Source organism: Echeneis naucrates, chromosome 4 (genome assembly GCF_900963305.1).
Source record: "Echeneis naucrates chromosome 4, fEcheNa1.1, whole genome shotgun sequence".
Taxonomy (NCBI): Eukaryota; Metazoa; Chordata; class Actinopteri; order Carangiformes; family Echeneidae; genus Echeneis; species Echeneis naucrates.
This window is the reverse complement of record NC_042514.1, coordinates 3,029,274-3,052,143: the sequence shown is the minus strand read 5'-3', so window position 1 is coordinate 3,052,143 and position 22,870 is coordinate 3,029,274. Positions and strand designations below refer to the sequence as shown.

The window sequence follows — 22,870 nt, the reverse complement described above, 5'->3', positions numbered from 1 at the left end:
ATTTGATTCCTAGAAGACATTCAAGGAGTCTGCGCATAAGATAACCCCCCCACCCCCCCCCCCAAAAAAAAGAAAAATGTTTCTTCAGGAACAATTTGCAGCTTCACAGAATTGCTCGAAATGCCATATAATTGTTGAAAGTCAAAACAACAGGCAGCCCACACAGCGTTATGTGTATGTACTCTGACATAAAACGCGTTTCTGGACTGAATCATTTCCTCCAATGATAAACAGTGCAATTTCCAGCTCCCCTGCTGAGAGCTGTCAGTCCGCCTCAACTGGAGTTTAAAATTAAAAAGCTTCATAAATTAGCGTTACCTGAGGCATAAACCGCACAGGAACTGACTGTGGGCTCCAGCAGCAGCAGACATTAATTAGGACAAATATGTGTCATACTTGGACATATTATATGTAATATATTTCTACTGCAACCAAGTGTAACAATGACCCCTCATTAGACCCACAGACATGTTTCCACTCCCACACCGCATTAAAGCCGACGTCTTACAGCATTTCTGCCGTGCCGCTTTTCTTAATGGTGCCAGGACTAGTGCTCATTCAATAATATACTAAGTGGACAATGCTGTGAACCAGTGTCATTTTGATCCTTTATTAGTGTTACAACCACACAGAGGAACATTTACAATGCAGTTTTCCTACCTGAGTTTCTCATCTTTGAATCACATGGAAAGATTTGGCTTCTCTAACACATATGGTGAAATGAGGCTCTCTCTCTAATCTGCAGCGACTGAAGAAAAGCAGAACAAAAAAATAAAAAAAGCAAACAAATCCCCTGGAAAACCAATTCACCAATTTACCTCTCAAGGTGCTCGGGACTTTCTGATAACCTGAGTCAAAAATGTAGTTTGTCAATAGCAAAAAAATCAAACCTGTTTTCTCAAATAGTACCAAAAACAGAAAACATTAAAAAGCAACTGGCATTTGACAAAAAATCTCACATTTATTTTATTTGTTAAACAAGTGTTGAACTTTACATCAGTCTTAAGTGATGAGCCCCTTGGTAACATGTTTACATAAAAAACATGAGCTACAGTACAGCATGTTTACCAGTGCTGGAAAATATTCACACATTTCCCACCTATCTTTTGGAAAGATTTCAATAAATAAAATGTCCAAACCCACGCAGAAGAACTACATTTATGATAGAAACTTTATTGTGAAAAGTTAGTTTTCGATTCAGTTGCGTTTTCCTCGTCACTTAAAAAGATCTATTTCTTTTACAAGTACACAAAAAAACTGTGCAATGCAAACATCACTTTAACTGGGCCTCTGTGTTCCCGCTCTACTAAGGTAATGCCGAATGGAAATATTGCGACAGGCGCCGTCGATGGAACTCATTTAAGCAAAAAACACTGTTCACAAGTGGAAAAGGTGATAATGCATCTTTGTAGTTTGCTCGATTCCTCCTTTCTTTTCTTAAGCTGTTACGTTCAAACATACTACCATGAATGAAGTGTTGGAGCCATAAACACACTGTATAACATATGTGCAACTTCTACACAATATTCTCTCAAACATAAAATTTTGCAATTAAAAGGTTTCTTCATATTTACGGTTTCCCATGAATTTTTATTTTACACTAGCAATACAACAAAATATATATTTGAGCCATTTTTCTTGACAACAGTTCAATGTACAGTTGAGAAAATATAAGGCCAGGGGCTTGATTGCTAGTGGTCATACAATCCAAACTTCAAGGTGATGGAGAAACAACTGCGAGCGACCGGAACCTTAAATTCCTTCTCTGTCAGTCTGATCAGGAACGTTTCACAAACATTGTCCATTTCCTGGTCCAGGGCGGTTGTTTTGTTTATAGGAACTGAAAAAAAAACGTAAACAAACAAACAAACAAACAAACAAAAAAAAAAAAAACAGGCTTCAACGAGGATGTCTGGGAGTGTATGTACAACCTTTAGATGGGAAATTGCTGATTTGATGTAGCCGGTGATTATTTCTTTTATTTTCTTTTAAATTTTTTTGGTCTTTTTTCATTATTATTATTTTTATTTTTGTACCTTAAATTTTTCTCATCCAACAGCAGCAGCACATTTAAATACATAGTTGGCTTGTCTCTTTAAATTGAAATCTGGCTCTGCATTTTATGTACAGTCTCATGGAAACTTCGCACTGCCATCACTGTGCACCGAGTCTGTTGGTCTGCCGGGGAGGACGGGAGAGGTGGCGTGTCTGTTGGGGGGGTGATGGGGGAGGGGGCTCGTGTGTGTATGACGGGGCTTCCAGGCTTGCTTCAAATAAAATGTACTTTTCATTTCCCTTTCCCTGGTGCGTCCTCCAGGAGGTCAAAGGTCAGGAGGAGGTTCGGGGGGACTTAAATACATTTAAAGGCTCGTCACTAACTGCATCTGTCCTTCCCGTACGTCGCCTTCGGGGATGCAGCCCTCTTTAGTAATGGGTATAATGTAACCGTCGCTGGTCCCTCGGCCTATCTGGTAATAGGCCTGGAGCTGCTGCCCCCCCCCCAAGTTAGGCATGCTCTTGTAGTAAACGTCCTCACTGTCGCTCCTCTTGGACGGGGACAGGTCCTCCACCACGTCGGGGCTGCTCTCAGGCTGTGGTGAGTCCCTTATATTAGGCATACTAGTGTACAAGGAGTCTCTGTTTGGGGACTGCAGACTGTCGTCGGGGTCGGTGGGTGTCAGCTGGCTGACAAAGGTATCGACTCCCCCATCCGTTCTCACCTTCTTCTGGGGGGCGTACAGAAGCGAGTGAGTCCGCTGGGGGATGAGCGGCGCCTCCAGCTCCTGCTGATGGTGCAGCTCGAGGCCCACAGTGTCGCCCATGTGCACCAAAGACGAGGCGTCGGCCACGATGGCGTCGTCTTCGCTGCTGCTGCCGCCTAACACCGTCACCTTGGGCGGAGCCCGCTCCACGTGGTGGTGATGGTGGTACTGCGGGGGCTGCTGGTGGTGGGGTGGGTGATGTAAACTGTGGTGCTGCTGCTGTTGCTGTTGGTGGCTTTTGTTACAGGCACGCAGGTTGTTGTGAACTAGCTCGGAGATGATCATTTTCTCGAAGGCAGCATCGTCCAGACTGAGGCCGCAGTCTACGACCTGCACGCTGTCGCCAAAGTCCCCATTGCAGAGCGAGTAGCTGTTATTAAAGTTACCATTTAGCGGTAGAGTATCCATTGCACTCGTATCCCTCACCGCATTGTTCAGTGAGTGCCCTGGAAAGAGAGGAAGACGTGAGGGGATTTTATATTAGTTAACACCAACAACCGTGAAAGAAACAAAACGTTTAATGCTGTTTAGGATGCAGTTTCACGTAGAAACTCCAGTCAGATTAAGCCATGCCAGAAGTCTATTAGTAAGGCACAATCCTTAACATACAGAGTACAGGCATGCACTATTTGCAGTGAGAAACCTTTTTACTTTGTAGCATATACAATTTTACTTTCCCTTTTAACAAATTGCTTCAAGGTAAGCAGGACAATATGCTTTTTTTTGTCTGCCACGAAGGCGACAAAGCAATGAAAAAGATCCCAAACAACATTAAGAAAACAAACTGAGACAGTAATCACCATCACAACACACCGGGCAAAAGTCGATGTCCACAAGTATGAAGCCACGGACGGGCAAGCTACAACACTTACAGGTTTTCTAGCAACTAATAGGCTGAATGTGCCGAGGGGGAAAGAAAAAGGACAGAGATGGGAAAAGATTACATAGACAGAAAAGGGAAAGTAGTCATGTATCAACATGGGACAGCCATCTTTGTTCTCACTACAAGGGGAGCCCACAAGCAGCACTCCACCATCACCACACACAGCAGGTGAAAAGACTCACTTTGGACAACTCACATCATGTCTGTCTGCTCAGGCTATCTGGTCTAAGAGCAGCTGATGTACAAAAGAAAGTAAAATGATTTATTGGAACATGAAGAGGAATCACTCAAAAGAACAACAAAACATAAAAGAAAAAAGTCTAAACTGCAACTTAGCGAGAGCAAGGGTTCAGCAAATGAAGCAGACGAGCATTAAACCGCTTTTCCTTCTCAAATTAAGGCTCAATATTTTCTCTTTTTTCCCCGTGTTTTTGTGTTTGCCGGTACACGTTCTGTCCGTTCGTTGGCAGCTCGTGTACCCAAAGCTGGCAAAAGGTCAGAGCTCGCCCGCAGCCCAGCACTTGGCATCCGTCACAGTGACAGTTCCCAGTGAGACCCCGGTCACTAGCAGAACAGCTCAAGAATAACACAGCCGCTGCAGAGGTCGGACACGGTCATGTTAGGAATTTCTCAAAGCATGGAGGTCACGGAAAACAGAGGCGAAAAGAATAAATATTAGCTATCGCTTGATTGAGAGAGCAGATAAAGGAAAAATGTGCCCCGCTCTGGAAACATATGTAAAGATGAAGATGAAGACTAATGGGATGTTTTACGGGAACATTTGTCCTTGTCAAAAAAAAAAAAAAAAAAAAAGAAGAGGAAGAAAGGGAGTGATTGTGATTATAGCCAAGATCTTCCAGAGCTTATTGGGAATTAGACGACAAAGTTATTAAATAAAGAGAATAAAAGAAAATTAAACAGCTGCTGCCACGAGGAGGCAATTTGGTTTCCAGACAGGTGCTGGCGGGGGGGTGGGGGGGGTCCGACTGGACACTGAGACTGCCGAACGCCACAGAAGGACAGAGAATTTGGGAGAGAATCAAAGAAAAGGAGAAATAAAGAAAAAAGAAATGATAATGAAAACTTTCTGATTAAAAAAAAAAAAAAAGCAAAACAAGGCAGAAAAAAGCCATTTTTGGTTTGTAAAAATCACAAATTAAGAAATGAAGCAGAAGAAAGAGAGAGAGAAGCAGAGAAATGGGCATTTGTGATAAAGCTGTCGAATTTCTTTTCCGATTAGACACAGGGAAAAATTTGGGGACATGTTGGATGGATTTGTGAACCACTTGCTCACTGAGTGTGTGTTAATGGCCTAAAAAAGTAAACCAGTGATTGTGCCGGGGGTGTTTTTGGTTGTTTTTTTAAATAAGCATGCTGAAAAAAATTTACATTTGATAGGCAAAGTTAAGTTTTACTCCCATACTTGTCTCTCTGTAGGTCACTAGAGGGAAGCACAGGGGAGAAGCACAAAACATGACAAGAGATGCCATTTCAGTTTCAAGATAAACAGCATACATCATCACAGCACAGTCGACATACACTGAAATGACACGCACAAAAACATCAGATGGACGGCCTGACGCAGGAGCTGCGTTAAAAAGAAAAACTCCTGCTGACAGTAACAAATCAGCTGATAAATTTAGGGTCATAAATCTTCATCATGCAGTTTATACTTGGGCTTCAGGTCCACACCACTGTTTACATTATCTCACGGCAGAATGTGCAGTATCTCTTTCCCGTCTTAATCATTATGTCTCTGAAATGTGAGAAGGCAGAAGGCTGGATAGAAACGGACCACAAAAATCTGAGTCCTGCGTGAAAACGTTTGTGCGTTTTCACACACAGATAAAACTGAGTGTCTATGCAGAGTGTGTGCGCAAACACACACACACAATAAGTACTGTATTTGGGAGACAATGATTCAGAGGGAAAGGCGATATTGCAGAACATCCTGCTTTTCATTTGGGCTGCCATATGCTCAACTTCAGAGACAAAGAGAGGGAGAGAGATAGGAGAAGACAGAGAGAGAGAGCCTGAATGTACGATGAAAGTATTATGAAAGCACACCTGGCGAGTTAAACACTGGAGCCGTGGGGGTGTTACATACGACTGTCTCAGCCAGTAAGGTGTTATAAGGGTTGTTAGTGCCTTGTGGTCGAAGAAGAGGATTTGTTAGTAGATAATTCCCAGTCATTCCTGGAGTGGCAAGACAGAAGAGCAGATAAGTTTGGAGTTCTATGAGTCGGCCAACAGAGACAGAAAGTTTCATGAAGAAAAGAAATGAAAGACATTTGTTATTGTTATTTGTCTTTTGGGCAAAAATCTGAAACAAAGGGAGTTTATTTTAGTCCACATCTGCAAATGGAAGAAATATTCGGAGGACTTTCTTCCATCTAATGACTTCACTCGGGCCACGATGGCCTTTATGCTATCTTGTTATCTTTTCTTTTCTGGAGAAATATTTACTTTTACCATTTTCACCAAATATCATTTTGAAAAAATAGCCTCCTGTGACTGCTTGAACTTGGTCCAATTATAAAATCTCCCCTATGACACGAGCCCAATCCTTCCAAGTTTCGACATCAGAGACTTTATTTAGACTCATATTTGGCTTCTTTCTTCCAAAACCTTATCTTCCTCTCAGCTCCTCTTTCCCAGTTCGTGGTGTGTTTTAAGGATTTCAGCTGCCATTTATCACCTGTGTTAAATGCCATCTGTCACATTGGGAAGTCTCCAGGGATGATTTTAATGACAGGGAAGAGCTTCCAGGAGATAGAGCCCTCCTTTAGTGCACATACTCTCCAGGGTAACGAGGCTATTACACCCCGGAGTGATCAATATCCAACCTTTACATTAACATCTGCAGGAAATGGCACTGTGGAGGGAACAAAAGTCATACTTCTGTATTGTTACTGATGAAAAAGTCAAAATGTATTTAAAAGCCCTGGGTGTTTTCTCTCTCTCTCTCTCTTTTTTTTACATCATGGAAAGCGACAGCGAAAAAGAGAGAGAAGAAGAGGAAGAAGAAGCGGCAGCGACAGGAGCCAGACGAAGGGAGCAGGGGGAGTGGACTTAAACTGCCTCGGTGTAAACTCTCTTCTCCCTTGCATGCTTGCAAAGCCATTTGAGAGGCAGCAGAAAGCCTAACAACACACCAAGCACTCCAGGTCAGCCAGAGTTGAACATCATCTTCTCATCATCATATTTGTGCTCAAACTAAATAATGAATGACAGCGCCCCCCCCCCCCCCCCCCCCCCTTCAGAAACCCTCTGGTAAAGTACCAGAGGTCACCTCGTATTCCAGGCAACAAATGGCCTCTCTGTGTGCTAAGATTTCCCCGAAATAAGACTTTATTTCTGCCTGTTTTTTATTTTTGTCGGTCTTTCCCCTGAGCCTGAGCATGAACTCTGGACAGCCGGCACTTAAATAAGAAAACCTTCTTCAAGCCTTGCCCCACTTTGAGACTGACGTTGCTGGTCAGAATGACAGCGCACAGGGTGTTTGAGGATGGATTTTTGTAATCCTTTGCTGGCAGGAGCAGGGAGAGCACACTGAAGGACTAAAGAAGCTTTTTTTTTTTTTTTTTTTTACTGCACTGCTGTCTTTTCAATCTGAAGGCATTTATTCTGATTATCTGCGAGGGATCCTGTGTGTTTGTGTAAGATCTTGAACTTGAAGGAGATATTTTTAGCTGGATGATGAAATGTGTGCATAGATGTGCATGTGGAGAGAAATGAGGTGTGAACTGACCTTGGTTAAGGGTGGAGGTGCTGTTGATGTCACCTGAGATAAAGGAGGACTCAGATTGCTTTCTTACGGTGTCATTCCACATTCTCCTGATACGACTCTGTCAGGTCAACAAGGGACAGTCATTAGGACTTTAAACAAGCCCGCTCACCTTTAGATCAACTTCCATTTATTTCCCGTGTTCATTCCACAACTATGCCGCTCCTCTCGGGCCTGCTCATCAGCAGCGAGGCGAGGGTTAGCTATTATTCCAACCTTCTCTATGTGTATCTGTGAAAACTCACTTTATTCAAGTCATGTTTTGACCAACTCAAGGCTGCAGGTTCCATAATGGCGGGGCGTGTCTCTATAAGCACAGTGTGCACAGAGGCACTGGCTAATAAGGCCTATTAACCTTTAACAACAAAAGGGACAAAGCAAACATGTTTCTTTGCAATTTCGGCTTTCCCTGCAGGAAAATGTGCTTGCAATGCTTTTAAAACAGTGCAGTGCTTTTTTTGTTTTTTGTTTTCCCATGCACATGACGTTAGTGAGAAAAAAAGATAAAAAGCAAGTGCTAAAGGGGCAGAGCAGAAGAAAAGTACTCATGCAGTACAGCAGACGCTGCTTGTAAAATGTGGAATAATGTTTGTGTCTCTTGATCTATAGCTCTGAAGGTAAAATGCAGGATGTGCATTTTTTTTTCTCTCAACAAGCTCATGATGAAAGTAAATTGTCATGAATGCTTGTTTGAACCGCTACAACACAAAGGAGCTGTATGATGAGTGTGTGTGCAGGGAAACACTGTGTTGTGCGACTCTGGGAAGTCTGCTCGTCTACCTGTGTACCAGAGGAGTAGCGAGCGCTGGTCCGTGTGGTGGAGGTCTTGGCAGAGCCGTGGGAGCTTTCAGTCGGCAGCCCTCCGCAGCAGTACGTGTGGCGGAAGCACTTGCTGTACTCTTTGCGGACCTGCGTGAGCAAATAGCCGAGTGTTTGCATACAATGTTGACTTTGCATATGACTTAACCGAGATCTTGAAGCAAGCTGTGTTTGTTCTTTATATCTGCATGCGGTGCTCTGTGATTTTCTGCCTGCCGGAGTGAAGGTTCAGCCTCTCCTACTCAAAGTCTAAAACGCCTTTAACCTTGAAAGAAAAATCACTTGTCTTTGAGCACTGCGGATAACCAGAGGATCTTACCTTCTTTTGAAGAAGGCAGTGGAAGATGAAGATAAACATCCCTTGAAAGGTGTTGAAGATGGTGAAGAGGTACGCCATGACGATTGAGGCTTCGTTGATGAAGAAGAGACCAAAGGACCACGTCAGACCAAGCAGGAACAGCAGGGCGAAGGCACCCATGACCCACGATCTGAGCGACGGAAATAAAAAACAACAAAAACACAAGGAGGGGACAAAACCAGCATGAGAAGGGTTCAAGGGTTCAGAAAAAATGATTGGGATTTAAAAAAAAAAAAGAAACCCCAGTTCCTGCCTTCAAACTGACAAGAAGGAAGCAAAACATCAACCTTTAAATAACTTTAAATGTGTTAAAACGTCACGATGAAAATCAGCTCAAAATCATTTAACGCTTTTACATTCTAAATATTATCCAGTGAGACAGCTGGAGAACCAGGTCACATGTGGAGATTGTCTGCATCGTGTGTGAAGGTCCTGAGGAGCCTTCGGACACCAGCAGTGGTCACAGATCAGAGGCTCAAACACACAACAGCAACAACAACAACATCACTGGATTCCAAGATGAGGGACGTGGTGAGGGTGAACAGTCACACAGACGGTGGAGGGGTGGCTGTGAAGCTGCAGTTTGGGAGAGGATGAACCCGACAAAGAGAATAAGAGAACGAAAAGGGAGGAAGAGAAAGAGAGAGTGAAGTACAAGCTGAGGAGAAGACTTCTGGGCAACGTGTCCTTACTTGATAAACTGTTTATTATCTTCATAGCTAGAGAGCATGATAAGCAGGAAGAGAGAAACACAATTAGATCAGAGTGCAGAACAGCGTGTGTTAGTTAGAGTGAGAAATCGTCAACTTTGATCCGTGGCAGTGAAATCTAGGAGCTAACAAGAAGTGAAAGTTGAATGCTTTTGCTGTAAATGAGTCAATTATAAGATTGTGTAGAAAACACAATGTCTGGGGTTAAATATGCATGTATGCCACTGTTTGCGTGGGTGGTGTGTGCGTGTTGCGTGGGTGAAGTCATCTGAGGTGTGTAGCGAAAGCTTACCCAGGCAAATCTGTATTATAGTAGCCGTCACAAACGCGATAATTACTGGGATGATGGCAGAACAGAGAGAGGAGGAGAACGGTGGGGGAAGAGAAAGGAGAGGGTGTGCGTTAACTTTGCTTCACATGCAACATGCAATGGCAACTCCGGCTAAACGGAGTCTGAGACCAAACTTTGGAATCAAAAATACAGAGACAGAGAGACCACAGAGAAAAGAGCTATTAATACGTATTTCTGCAGTCTAAACAAGCCGAGAGAGAAATCATTTCCACCAACGCGACTGCCACCATGTTCACTAAAGGCGTTCTGTTGCGGTTTCCTTGATAACGGAGTCGTCTGTCGTCAGATAAACCAAAATGTTCTAAATGAGCCCTTTTCTGACTTTTCCTCCTGATTGCAGTTTCACCACAGTGCTGTAATGTTGCACACATTGATTAAGGAAAAATGACAAAATAACAAACATTTGGGTAAAAATAGCGGCGCTGCTGAGTTATGCGAGCTGAAACGAATCGGAGTTTGAACCCCAAATGGAAGGAAGTCCCGCAGTAAACACCAACATACGCTGTTAAACGAAACAATTAGTGCTCCTGGAAAACTTTTCTTCCTGAAGCAAAACAGATCGTAAACGTTGAGCTGGAGGGGGGATGGTGGAGAAGGGCTGCTGGTGGTTGTGTTGGGAATTTTTCTTTTCTGGGACTAGAAAAAAAAAAAGGCGCTTTGACATGTTCCAGCAGCAAACACACATGGTAGCTGTTCCACTGTACCCCACCCAGCCAGAGCCAACCGTGCACAGTTCAGTTGCAGCCTCGGAGTGATGTGTGTCATGCCAGTGCAGTTCTGTGGCCGGTGGCTTGGAGCAAAACAACAAAGGACAAAAAGACGACTGTGACGAGTCATCCTGACAGCTAAGTCATGCCAAGAGTCTGAATCCAGATCTGCATTGCATTTCAAAAGTCTTGAGTCCAAATAATGAAACCCGCTGTTAAATGTTCCATTCGATCTGGATCATTTCAAAATCTGTCTCTGACCCCCACTTCCCTCTCCGAGAAGGGAAAAAGGCATACATTCTAATATTTTCATCATTCACACAGTTCAAGACTGAAACTTGGAGGAAGGGAAGGTTGCACACACACACACACACACACACACACACACACACACATATATATATATATATATATATATATATATATATATATGTAAAAAAAAATCATTACCTGAAGAGTAAAAGAGTTTGAGGTTTCCTGGGTAGTTGCAGAATATTGCTGATAAGGGAGAGAATGTGGGGGCTCAATGTGTGACGCTTTACTTACTTTATATTCTCCAGTCGACTGGAGTCTGGTTTCAGGGTGGTGGAGTGCTTCACCATTTTGTACATTGTGATGACCAGGAAGATGAGATTGAGCTGTCAAAACAGAGTAATGGCAACGTTAATCCATGAAGATGTACGAGTCAAGATATAGCAGACGGAGAGGAGGAGGAGGAGGAGGAGGAGGAGGAAGAGGAGGGGAAGGATGAAGAAGGGGATGGAGGTAGGAGGAGAAAAAAAAAACCTGTTAATTTGTCTATAAAATATATTAAAAGAAGAGAGCCTTCAAATCTCTGCATGTCCACAGACTAATCCAATAAACATCTATCGTTCCAGCCGGGCTCAGACGGACCGACTGGCGCCAAATTTAGTGTCATTCTATATCAATAAGAGCATGGAAATGCATTAAAATCCATCACAGTTAGAAAAAAGCAGCCACACAGCAGCAGTCTGGCAGAAGGGAATGAAAGTAGCAGGAGAAATAAGAGACCCTCTTGTTGTACAAAACAACTGCATATCATTTTATGCACATAGTGAAATATTATAAGGTATAGGCAGCTACAGAGGACTGGAGGGAACCAGCTATATTTTCTTCAAGTCTTGTGTGTGGACAGATGAAAAGAGAGAGAGAGAGAGAGAGGGGGGGGGGGGGGGGGGAGGGTGCTTTCTTTCTTGTTTTAATGTATTAAATCTTAAGGGAGCCAGTGGCACATATCAGGTTGAGACAAGGATACTATGTGCTGTGTTTCAGGCCACATTTACTCGGTACCTTAAAAATCAATACTGTGATTTAGAGACACAAAGGCTGGATGGACCAGCAAGGAGCTGTTCCAAATAATTTACTTCAAAAACATTTATTCTGGGGCAAACTAGTCCCTGACACAGCATGCACACGCACTCGCAGCAGACGACGCAGCCTGTGTTCGCACCGCAAGCCAGGCATGTATAAATAATGTCGGGGAATATCTGAGAAAGAAAAAGTGAAATGTGTGTCTCCAATAGTGCAAATCAAAGAATCAGGTAAATACTGAAATACATGCAAGCCACTGCATCTGTGGAACGAGACGAAGACCGAGGATTACTTACAGAGAAAACACATTTGCCATAACAAAAGCAGGTTTCTCCCCCTTTTTATCCAGGTGAGCCTCAGCAAACGGTGCATTTTGGTGCTATCATAGCGGCGAAAAGGAAAATGGAGACGCATTGCCGGTATGAAGGCTTGAAATGAATGAATGACCTTTGCGAGCTGGACTCCGGCCACGGCCATTCGCTCTTCAACAGAACTTATTCGTGTTCTGCTGCACACTGCTATCAAAAGACTGCCTGTGATCAATACATCACCCCTCCACATGCAATCAGCTCACGGAGCCACTCACAGTGACCCAGGCAGTAAAAGAGCGGGACCCCCCCCCCCCTCAAAAAAAAATCCTGCTTTTATACCGCAGACAGCACTGAAACTACGTTTGTTTTGGAGCTATCAGCCTCCTGCATGACTCAGACAGTGTGGGGGGGCGGGGGGAGACTTTTGAAAAACCCTTTCACACAGCCTGGAGTGGTGACATGGATCCAATGAGACAGAGGAGAGGGACACAGTACTTTAAAGTAACCCAGCAGCACGGCACATGTCGCCCCCCCCCCCCGACATGCTTTCGCAGCCCTTCCCGGGGGATTCCCGTCGCCGGAGCTGAGCTGCCCTGCTTCTATCCTTCACTCTGTCTCTGAATCATCACTGCAAGCCATGCAGAAGCACCTCGCCACACTGGGACGAGGAGAAAGCTTTTTTCCGAAGTGGACTGCGTGTGTACACACTGAACTCCGGATGAACTGCCGAGGATAAAATATTAAAGGTGCAGATGGAGCTGTCCTGATGATAACAACTGCTCGCGACATGTCATGATCCAAGAGGCCTTGTGTTGAAGCCATCTCAAGCATACTAATGGCTCCCCACACCACTCATTACTTCCATGTCTGCCTTTCATGGAGCTAATACCCCCTGTGCCCAGAGACGGGGCAGGGATCTAAATGCCTTCCGCCAGCTTTTGTTGTTCAGGCAGTATTTAGGACCTGTTTAGAGTAAAAAGAGAGAGAGGACGGAGAAGAAACAAAAAGGAAGAGAAAAAGCATGACCACCTCGGGTCAAAACTAGAGCTGCTTGGCACAAACAGAGCTGGAGCGCCTGGAATCCAGACGTGAGCCAAAGCTGCAGCGTTTTCTCTCCCTTTTTTCTCGCTCGCGTGCCTTTTTCTCCTTCTCTCCCTCTCTCTCATTGACAAGGACAAAGCCAATTTGTGGAGAAACCAGGGTCACGGATCGTGTAGACAAACCTTGCTCCTGCATGCTCCCCTGAGATGCTCCTTTCCACAGTACTTTGTCTTGTTTGAGTCAATTGTTGCACGGAAGCAGAGGAGCAGTGCACCAAGTCCTGAGCCGGTGCTGCAAACCCTCATTCCTGTCACACATTCGCTCTGCTACAATACATTAGCTCCTCACAGGGTCATGATTCTATCTCCGCGGTCATCGCCACCGGGATCCTGATCATCATTTCCACTGCAGATGCATTTTTCATGCAAATCGTTACGAAAGCAACACACGATCGGAAAACAATGAGGGTCTAATTTAGAGAGAGGAAACATATTCCTGTGTGCCTGACAAAGCATTTGCTGAGACAGCGAGATGTGTGTTTGTTCTGATACAATGTCGGCCTTTCCTTAATTATAAGTGTACACATTCAATGCAGTTGTGGAGAGAAAAAGAGAGAGAGAGAGAGAGAGCAAGAAGAAGAAGTGAAAACAAAACAAAAGACATTCACTCAGACATTTCAGTTGAACACAGAAACACATCAGGCGTTGTGTTCCTTCCTCCTTCATTTTTAAATGCTGCATCGAGCTGCTGTGTCCTTCTTTGAGGAAACTGAAAGGCAGTCCAGCGAGCGGATTTGTCTTTTTTATTTATTTTGTTACCACACAGACAAAGAGCCGTATTATATCTTTACTTTGAAAGCTCCTAGCAGACGGCCGATGGTGTTCGGAGACTTGCTGGAATTTGACATCCGTGGCCCCCCCCCGGCTCTCCAGTATATTTTCAGTGTCAGTTTGATGTTTAACAGAGGTCACTGCGTCTGTAGATACAGTACCAGCCTTTATGCTGGAGAGTGACCACGGCGGCGGACAAACACCGCCCGTCCTCCGTCCACAGCGGGCTCACAGAGCGTCTTCTCTGGGTCTACATGGTAGAACCAGCAGTTCCTTTCTTTCTTTTTCTTTTTTTTGTGCTAAGGCTCCCTGAGGTCTCGTTCTTCTGAGCCTCTCTGATGGAGCAGGAGATAATAATGTCATGACCAGTAAATAATTGCATCCCTCAACAGAACATATGTCAATATGATATGCTGTATGTCCTTCACCACCGGCGGTCCTTGACCAAACAGAAAGGTGCCTTTGCTTTTCTTCTCCTCCATGACACCGTCATCTGCTGTTTACTACAGGCAGACATATCTTGCAGCTGCACTCAAAAGCTGTGAAATTAATCTTTTCAGGCCTTCTGATTTTTGATATTTGCATTTTTTGTTCCTGCTTTAATATAAATAGAGTAAATTTGAAGGCCAGTTGGCAACGTCTGCAGTGTGAGACTTGATGGAAGTTGTGTAAATGCATTCAAAAAGAGTCAATGTGATCCTTGTCAGCTGGTGAGAAGCATCTGAGAGAGAACTGAAAGATGCCTCTAAATCTGTCTGTGCTGCAAAATTAACCTGTCACCACTGAGGAGACTCAAAAATCCTCCTCCTCCTCCTCCACCCAGTTCAACCATCTCACTGCTTTTATCTCCGCCATCCCTTCCACCCTCTCAGTCCGTTCTTCGCTCCGTCAGTCTCAGCATTCAAAGAAAAAAGTAAATAAGTAAAAATGCTTACCATGATGATAAAGGTGACGGGTCCTATAAAACTCCATATGAAATGATTATCCACGCTTAGCCAGCACCTGTGGCAGGAGACACACTTCAGATTGGGGCAGCACACACTTTGAAAATAATTTTAGCTGCGGCCGAAATGAACGAAAGAAATTATTATAATTATTATTTTATTTTTGTGCAACTTGGGCTCATGACATGGAGTTAATATTTAACCTGGAGCGGTTTAAAATGCTCCGTTCACGTAATGAACATTAATACAGTTCTATAAAACAGGGAAGACCCCAAGTAGCCCCCTTTGATAGCTGGTTCTTAGCTGATATATGGCCATTAATCTGTGTAAAAGGCTTTTTCTGCACAGTGCTCTTCTCTTTAAGGGCGCATTTACAAACAAGAGGTCACTGGAGGGTCTTTGAGCAGAAAGGCATTAATGTAGCAGCAGCAGCCCCCCCCCGCCCCCCCGCCCCGCTGAAACCACACTGTTCAGTCTGTCAGCCACTTTCAAATGACATAAAAAATTGAGCAGCTGCCCATCCCCGACAAAAAAGATCTCAAATGTTTTGGTGTTTGTCTCCGGGGATGAACACGAGGTGCTGGCAGGAATGATGAGTGGATTACTTTCCAAAAGCTAGCACATACAGACGCAGGAGGTAAGCTCACACAGAGCAGCATCCAGCCAGTCTGCTCTGCCCTTCCAAGCCCCCCCCCCCAAAAAAAAGGCTGTACATACGCTTTCTCTGTGCCGTAGCTCCCATAGTCGATGGCTGCTGAGACGCCGACCACGATGGCGGGGAAGAGGTAGCCGGACACGTAGTAGTACTTTTTCCGCGAGTACTCGCTCTCGAAGACTTCCACGAGCATGAGATACAGCTGGACCCCCTCCAGACACATCCAGGAGAAGGAGGCCAGGAAGAAGAAATGAAGGATCCCTGCGATGATGGCGCATCCGATCTGAGGTCAAACAGAAAACAGCAGTAAAAAATATGATCACTGTTTCAACAATTAACCAGAACATTTCCTCAGAAAGTCTGTCCCACAGTGACGTATGAACAAAGTGAGCAACACGGACTTAAAGTGTGTGTGTGTGTGTGTGAATATCTGTATTGTACACACACACAGACACACACACCTGTCACCTGTAGTCCTAAGAGTCCAGAACAAGCTGATCTTTGACTAAACGGTAACTGATCAGCGGTTTTCGGTGTTTCTAGAGACAGCTGGGAAATTCTACCGGAGCGACTTGGAGACATGTTGGTGGACACGTCCTTCAGAAGCTCTCAGTTCAAATTCTGTTTGACTCACTGTTAAAGTGGACACATCGTCTGAAACAGGACAAGAACCTCTATGCTTTGGTAAAACTGGTGAGTCTAGCTGACACTACGTGCCCCTGAGGACGATTTATAAATATTTCTTCAGATAATTTTCTGCTCAGCTCTCCCCTCACCAACTCTGAACATTTCCTGCAATACACACTCATTATAAACTGAGAATCTGTCAGACTGAGCACGATCCTCCAACGTTTGCTGCCCAAAAAGGATAAAAGATATGAAATGGCTGAAACTGTGCTGAATACAAAAAACTTTTGTCAACGTTTTAAAGTTTGAACGGAGTCTGCAGCTGAAAGTATGGGAAGTGGCACAAAAGGCTGGACTACACACAAAAACACAAAAGTAATAGACACCCATTCACTTTGGCTGCTGTTTTGCTGCCAAAAGATGCATATCAGTGGAGGAAATACAGAGCACACTGCACATTTTGATATTTAATTTGTTGGCTTTTTCTCAAAACCCTCGGACAACTTTGACGAAAGAGGAATAATAATAAAGAAAAAGAAATGTGACCAATAACATTAGTGACTCTGTGCAGAGGGCTGAATAATAAAAAACAAAACTTCAATTAACTTGAGCTACAAAATGATTATATGGGCAGAGTGTCCTTTGATGGTTATATCATATTTCTTTTATTAAAACTTCCTGAAAAGATGCTGCTGCCTCACCCATTCACTCAACCAGACACATACGAGTGGAGCTGATGAATTAAAATTCATTCACCACACACACAGATTTAACATGGCACAAATTTAAATGCCATTTGTATGTTAAGGTTTGATTTGGGTAGATTTAGTTATACAGCTCAGAGATGGAGGCTCCTGGTTGAACACAGAAATATCTTTTAGTGCTTCTAGAAGAAATGTAAAAAATGTGAATGTGGAAAACAGACATGGCCCCTTCATAATCTATCAATGGTGTTGTCTTGTCTTACACTTGTGTTGTGTCGGGGACAAGCAGTTAGAAACAAAGTCTCATCAATTTCACTCCGGAAAGATCTTCTGCTTTGTTTGTTTGGGAGGTGAATCAAAACCAGATCAATGAGGTGCAATCGTTCCAGCTTACCCTTGGTTCCGTCATATCGATACCAATTAGGAATATTAACTCGGCAATGAAGAGATTAATGCACAAGTTCTTGTGGATGGTGTTGCGGTCGCTCTGCAGGCCCCGGAAGAAGCAGAAGGTGAAGATGCTGATGCTGAGGCAGACGAGGGACACCACGATGCCGACGCGAGTGATGACAGTGAGAAGGAGCTCGTGGACTCTGCCGTTTACCTGGAAGGGGGGAGGGTGGTAAAGGGCAGTCAGCTGAACTCCAAAAGGGGGGTTACATCTATCATCACTTTCACACCAAAGCCAGTTAACAAGTTAGAAAACAGATGTGACATACAGAGATTTCACGGTGCGCCATGAGGATGGCAAAGTTGGTGAGATGGCTGCAGGAACAGGTGGTGTGTGTTTTATTGGATTCCAGGAGTCTGCAGCCTTGGGTGGACCAGTAGCCCATCATACTCCTCTCAGAGTAATTCCAGAAGGAGCAATTGGAGTTGAAGTAGTGCTCCATCTGCAGATAACAAGAGATATGGTTAAGTGTCCAAATAATTGACTGCCTGAAATTGAAGTACATGTAGAACACAGAGGCCATTTACCCCCTACTCATACAAAGTATTTTTCCACACTGATATGGATGAGGATTTTTCACTTCAAAGCTCTTATGAAGCAATTCATATGTTGTATCTCATTTGGCACATGCTTGCCAAGTCAACCGAAGCGGGGTCGGGTATATGAGGCCTTAATAACAGAGAAGCATAATTGTTTGACAGCATGTCTTTGGAATTGCACAATTTCTCTGATAAAGAATGGAGTCACGCTTGGCCCTCCGGGAACTCTAGTGACAACTTTAAAAGACGAAAGATAATTGGTGCTCCAGTAATTTCATCCTAGATTGTACAGCTAATCTAGGAGTTAATTCCCCCCACTATAAAAGAAAATGGGTATCATTTATATCCCAATGTTGATTAAAGAATTAGTTTTCATTAAGAATTCACTTAGGTTCTAAAGACTCCTTTAATTTGATGCTCAGTGACTTAAATAAACTGCAGACTGACCTAGCTAGACATTTACAATTGAAATTGCAGATCTTTGTCGACTCTGAATCTCTCCTGGATTTTTTTTTATTTTAATTTGACCACTCCATTCATTCTAACTGGGAGACTCACATCGATGTGCTCCAGGGTGAAAATCACCGGGTCATTAATGAACACGCGGCTGGACTCCTTGTTGAGCGAGGCGGCGATGATGTCAGAGTTGACGGCCACCGAAACGTTGCGTCCGTAAGCACCGTTGGCCATCTGGATGGTGGCATTGTCCGTACTGAGAAACTGGCCCAGATTTTTGTAGAGGACAAAGACCAGCTTGGCGACTCCTGTTGAATGGTACGTGTCAGAGGATGAGCGGATAAACAAAATCTACACAAAAAAGGACTGAAAACATTTGAGCTCTCCAGAAATACAAACACATCTGCATGAAAGAGCTTTTAAATATGGCCTTCCAGTTCACAGGCCTTTTGAGATAAACTACTTCCTGTGATCCTCCTTCTCGAATACAGACAGGAGTCAAACACTTCATCATCATCATCATCATCTCAGAGAGAGCAGAGTTTCTTTGAGTTTCTCTTTTATGTCTTTTGATGCATTTGGGAGCGCTTACCGTTCCGACTGTTGAGCTTGACAGTGTTGGCCGAGAGCTGGATTGAAATCCCCCCCTTGCTGGATTGTGGGAATTTGAAATCTTGAACCTGGCCATCCGTGCTGAGCACATACACATCCAGAACTGGCAGGTACAGCGGGGGGGGGGTTGTTAGAGAAAAAAGATGAAGGAAAAACAGAATGAGATCAGTCATTATATGACTCTGATTCAAGGGCGTAAAACGGTGAACAAAATGGTGGATCTGTGCAGCGGCGCCAAAGCTTTTTCTTCTTCACACGCTGAGACCAAAGGACATAAACAACTCAAACAGCGAGTCGCACAACAAACAAGTCAATCACAAAGTGATGATTTTACACCAGCGAGTCTCTTCACTAATAAGAGTAGAGAAAACAACTGAGAAAAAAAGCTTCCTTATTTGGTCTAACAGCTGAAGAAAATGAGGGAAAGAAGAGGAGACTGTGGATAAACAACATAGTTTCTTTTTCTGACTCCACAGCAGGCTAATGTTCACATTAATGTATAGAGTTACAAGGTCTAGACGCATACATTTATAAACTAAGCACACGCAATCAGAGAATCCAGTCTATTTAATTGTCTGATATTCATCACTTTGTCAGTAAGCGACTCGTTAAACCTAATATGCGTTGTTTTTCTCTTCCCTCGAGGTTTAAACGCTTATTATGAAAACAAAGTCCTTTTTTTATATGGCAGTCTTGTTTTCCTATCACACTAGAGTCACTCTCTCGATGGATTAAACCTAATCAAATTAAGTGAACTCGTATCAGACGAGTACTGCTGTCATTTGCTTGCCACAGACTTGGCTTTTCTTACTTATGTTGTCTGCAGGAACTTTGACGAAGGCGGGCTCCATCAGGTTGTCTGCGAGGACGAAGGCCCCTTCCTCCAAAGTGTCCAGTAACATGGTGGCTGCGTGCGTTTGCTCCGTGCTGTTCATGTCCTGCCACGACTTCAAGGCCTCCGGTCGCAGGAGGTTGTCCACCGTGTCCACGATGGCCTGAGTCCGGGGAAGAAACACACAAACACAAAACAAAGAAACAAAGATGCTTTAAGTGAGTTGGTAAAAAAAAAAAAAAAAAAAAAAAAAAAAAAGGTTCTCATTTGTTTTTGCAAGCATGAGCAGTGACATGCAGACACTGACATGAGAGGGACACAGCACCACATCTGTCCGGATCCAGACAAACGCAGTGGGGGAAAAACACAAGATGCTGAAAGAACATTTATATTTTCATTACGTGTGAGAAAAGAGCGATGAAAGACAGATATTTCCTGGATAAGAAAAGAAACTGAACTGACTCTCGGGTCAGGGTGCATTGAGCCTGTGAGGCTGGGCCCTAACAGGATATTAACAGATGGCCCGATGAGAGCCAAAGTACCAAAAGCTATCGGAGTTCTCTAATTGCACAGTTCAACATCCGGCGTGGGGAAATGTTCTTTTCTTTGACTTCTGACCTCCAGCCAACTTGGAGTAAAGTGCTACTACTTTACTGCACGGCAAGTCTCTGCAAAAAGCACCTACAAAATAAAAGCATGAGCTTTCACACTTTCTGCCGTGACGCCGACTTTTCTTCAGGAAATGATCAAATCAATGGATCTAATCAGTTAATCAATGGCGGTGATGGCTGGAGGATGGAGGGTGCAGGTGGAGGGAGGGGAGCGCGGCAGCTAATGCGATATTGCGTCAAGTATGGCAGATATCAGATACTGCTGACTCAGTGATCTGCGTCCCAGATCCTCTGGAGCAGCCATTACTCAAATGACTGCTGTCATTCACATGCACGGAGTCTCTGCGACTTTAAAGCTCCCGGTTGTGACGCTCTGAGCCAAAACGGTGATGGGACATTTTTTAGGGAAGGTGGTTTGACTACATGCATGTCCATTTTTTTCACCCTGCCCTTCCCCGCTTTTCTTTTTATGAGCGCAGGGCGGTTGACTGGCTAATTAGCTCGATCCATTTTAATACCCTCCCGAAGGAGAGATGTGGATTGAGGGGGGTGACTTTGGTGGCAGGTGGAGGACACAGAGCTCCCTAATGGTGGAGAGACATACGACCAAAATACCGTGATATGTGAACCTAACCTGTTAGCATTCCATGAAAGGAGATGGTGGGAGGGAAGATTTGACCCATCTAACCCTATTAACCAGGGAGAGCTAAAGATTTGCACCTTTAATTTATATAACAAACGACTACTTTGACCTAAAACCTGCAAACTGTGTTTTTTTGCATTACATGTGAGGAGAGCTCAGGTGACGACCACTGAAATTCAAGGTTTGACTACATCAGCGAGCCTCGCACTAGATTGAAATATTTAACTAGTGTTTTATATGGAAAGGATCCCTCGTAAAAGAAAAAAATACAACAAAGCAACAAATCATTCAGCAAATGAAGAATGAGAGGAATGTAAGAACAGGATGGTTGAGTTGTGATGTTAAGCATCCAGACGTGCAATCTTCAGTAAACACAAAAGGAAAAAAGAGAATGAAAAACAAAATGAACCATTTCTGTCCTAGAGAGGAAAAAAAAAACTAACAAGGGACATAAACACATCCAAGAAGCCACCTCAGTAATTGGAGATGATTTCAGTTTGACTTAAAAAGCACTTTGGGTACAATTGATCTGCGTAAAAGGCAATTACTCAAAAAAGCAGGAAGCACATGAAGGAGGGAGGACATGACAGTACAGGGGGCGACATGCTGCTGAACTTTGCTGGGGCAAATACAGAAGCACAGGAACGGAGGAGGGGCAGAAGCATCACGCCAGTACCTTCATGTATGCCCTGCATGTCCTTTCTCGCTTTTGAAGCTTTTTTCGTTAGAAAAAGAAAAAGAACAGGTAGAAAACAGAGCGATAATTTGCACAAGTTCATGAGCTGGAGTAAAGGATTTACAGAAACAAGGTCCTGGCAGAGTGACAGATACACAAACAAACTATTCAGGCTGCCCCCACCGCTTAGTGCAGCGTCTGCTGCGCCGCCGCCGCTGACCTGATTACCTCAAGGCTGCAGAATAAAAGTGCTTTGGATCACATTCATGACTGGATTTTCTTCTAAAACCCTCCTGACACCTCACAGAAGGGCTTCGCTTGGCAGGGCCAAATTATGGCTATTACAACAAATGTACAAATAACACTGTGACTACAGATGTTTACACCTCCACAGAGTCTAAAATCATGTCACTTTTTTTTTAAATGGTTCGTTTTTGTTGTCTTTGTCTTACAGCTTTCCTGACTTTGAAAAGAAATGGAGAAAGGCACAAACTCTGGCCAAACAAAACAATATTGACCACAAGCCGCTGAATAAAACTGCGTTCTACATTTAAACGTATTAACTTGTCAGTTAAGCTCCTAAGCCATGTAAACTACGGAGCGTTTCAGCCTGAGGGAACTGGTGAGAATGAGTCCGTCTTTACCATTTGACTTCTCGTTCACATGTTTGTTGTTTGTTCTCCTGAGGATGCGATTACCTTGTTGAAGCTCCGCCCCGCTGAATCCTTCTCGCTGGGTCTGAGCTCCTGCAGCTGAGCATCCAGGATGTCCACCAGCTGCTCCATCAGGCGCACCGAGGAGCTGACGTCCCCGGCGAAGATGGGGCCTTTGGTGTGCTTGGCCAGCTCGTTGGCCAAGTTAGCGGCATTTTCACCGCTGCGGATCTGCGGGGGGGGGAGGGTGAGTAATGTTCACAGGAATGCAAGAAGACAACACTTGGATGGTTCTTTAGAGCGCTGCTTCTGACATCAAATCACATGTGAATGAGTCCTTGAAATGCCAGTTATGAGAAAGTGTTTTCTTCAGGCCGGACACGTTGCCATGGTAGCAGCTTCTTTTTATTATTATTAGTTTTTTTCTGTGTGGTGGATTTTTAAAAGAGCAGGTAGAGGGCTGTTGGCTCTTCACACATGATGCACAGGATAGAGCAAATATTTACATTCTGTGGGACAAATGCACTACATCAGTTAGCGCCTCACACAGTTTAATATGTGAGCTTCCTTCATTT

The 22,870-nt window shown here is 44.0% G+C and overlaps 1 protein-coding gene across 12 annotated transcripts in view; it reads right to left on the bottom strand.

Moving 5' to 3' along the window:
- Window positions 1-592: 592 nt before the first annotated feature.
- Window positions 593-22,870, bottom strand: part of adgrl2a (adhesion G protein-coupled receptor L2a) — an 89,233-nt gene continuing 66,955 nt past the window's right edge. Inside the window, exons 8-23 of one of the 12 annotated variants that reach the window (XM_029500580.1) lie at window positions 22,341-22,526; window positions 21,643-21,681; window positions 19,692-19,875; window positions 18,861-18,983; window positions 18,371-18,576; window positions 17,542-17,715; window positions 17,217-17,426; window positions 15,554-15,774; window positions 14,828-14,894; window positions 10,925-11,016; window positions 8,571-8,739; window positions 8,213-8,341; window positions 7,397-7,493; window positions 5,069-5,086; window positions 3,828-3,880; window positions 3,071-3,208 (exon numbers count right to left, since the gene is read on the bottom strand). In XM_029500580.1, the coding sequence (XP_029356440.1) occupies window positions 3,843-3,880; window positions 5,069-5,086; window positions 7,397-7,493; window positions 8,213-8,341; window positions 8,571-8,739; window positions 10,925-11,016; window positions 14,828-14,894; window positions 15,554-15,774; window positions 17,217-17,426; window positions 17,542-17,715; window positions 18,371-18,576; window positions 18,861-18,983; window positions 19,692-19,875; window positions 21,643-21,681; window positions 22,341-22,526 (1,953 nt within the window). In that variant the 3' untranslated portion in view covers window positions 3,071-3,208; window positions 3,828-3,842. Of the gene's footprint in view, window positions 3,209-3,827; window positions 5,087-7,396; window positions 7,494-8,212; window positions 8,342-8,570; window positions 8,740-9,301; window positions 9,329-10,924; window positions 11,017-14,827; window positions 14,895-15,553; window positions 15,775-17,216; window positions 17,427-17,541; window positions 17,716-18,358; window positions 18,577-18,860; window positions 18,984-19,691; window positions 19,876-21,642; window positions 21,682-22,340; window positions 22,527-22,870 lie in introns of those variants that run through there. The other 11 variants (XM_029500581.1, XM_029500588.1, XM_029500582.1 and 8 more) reach the window with 11 other exon arrangements.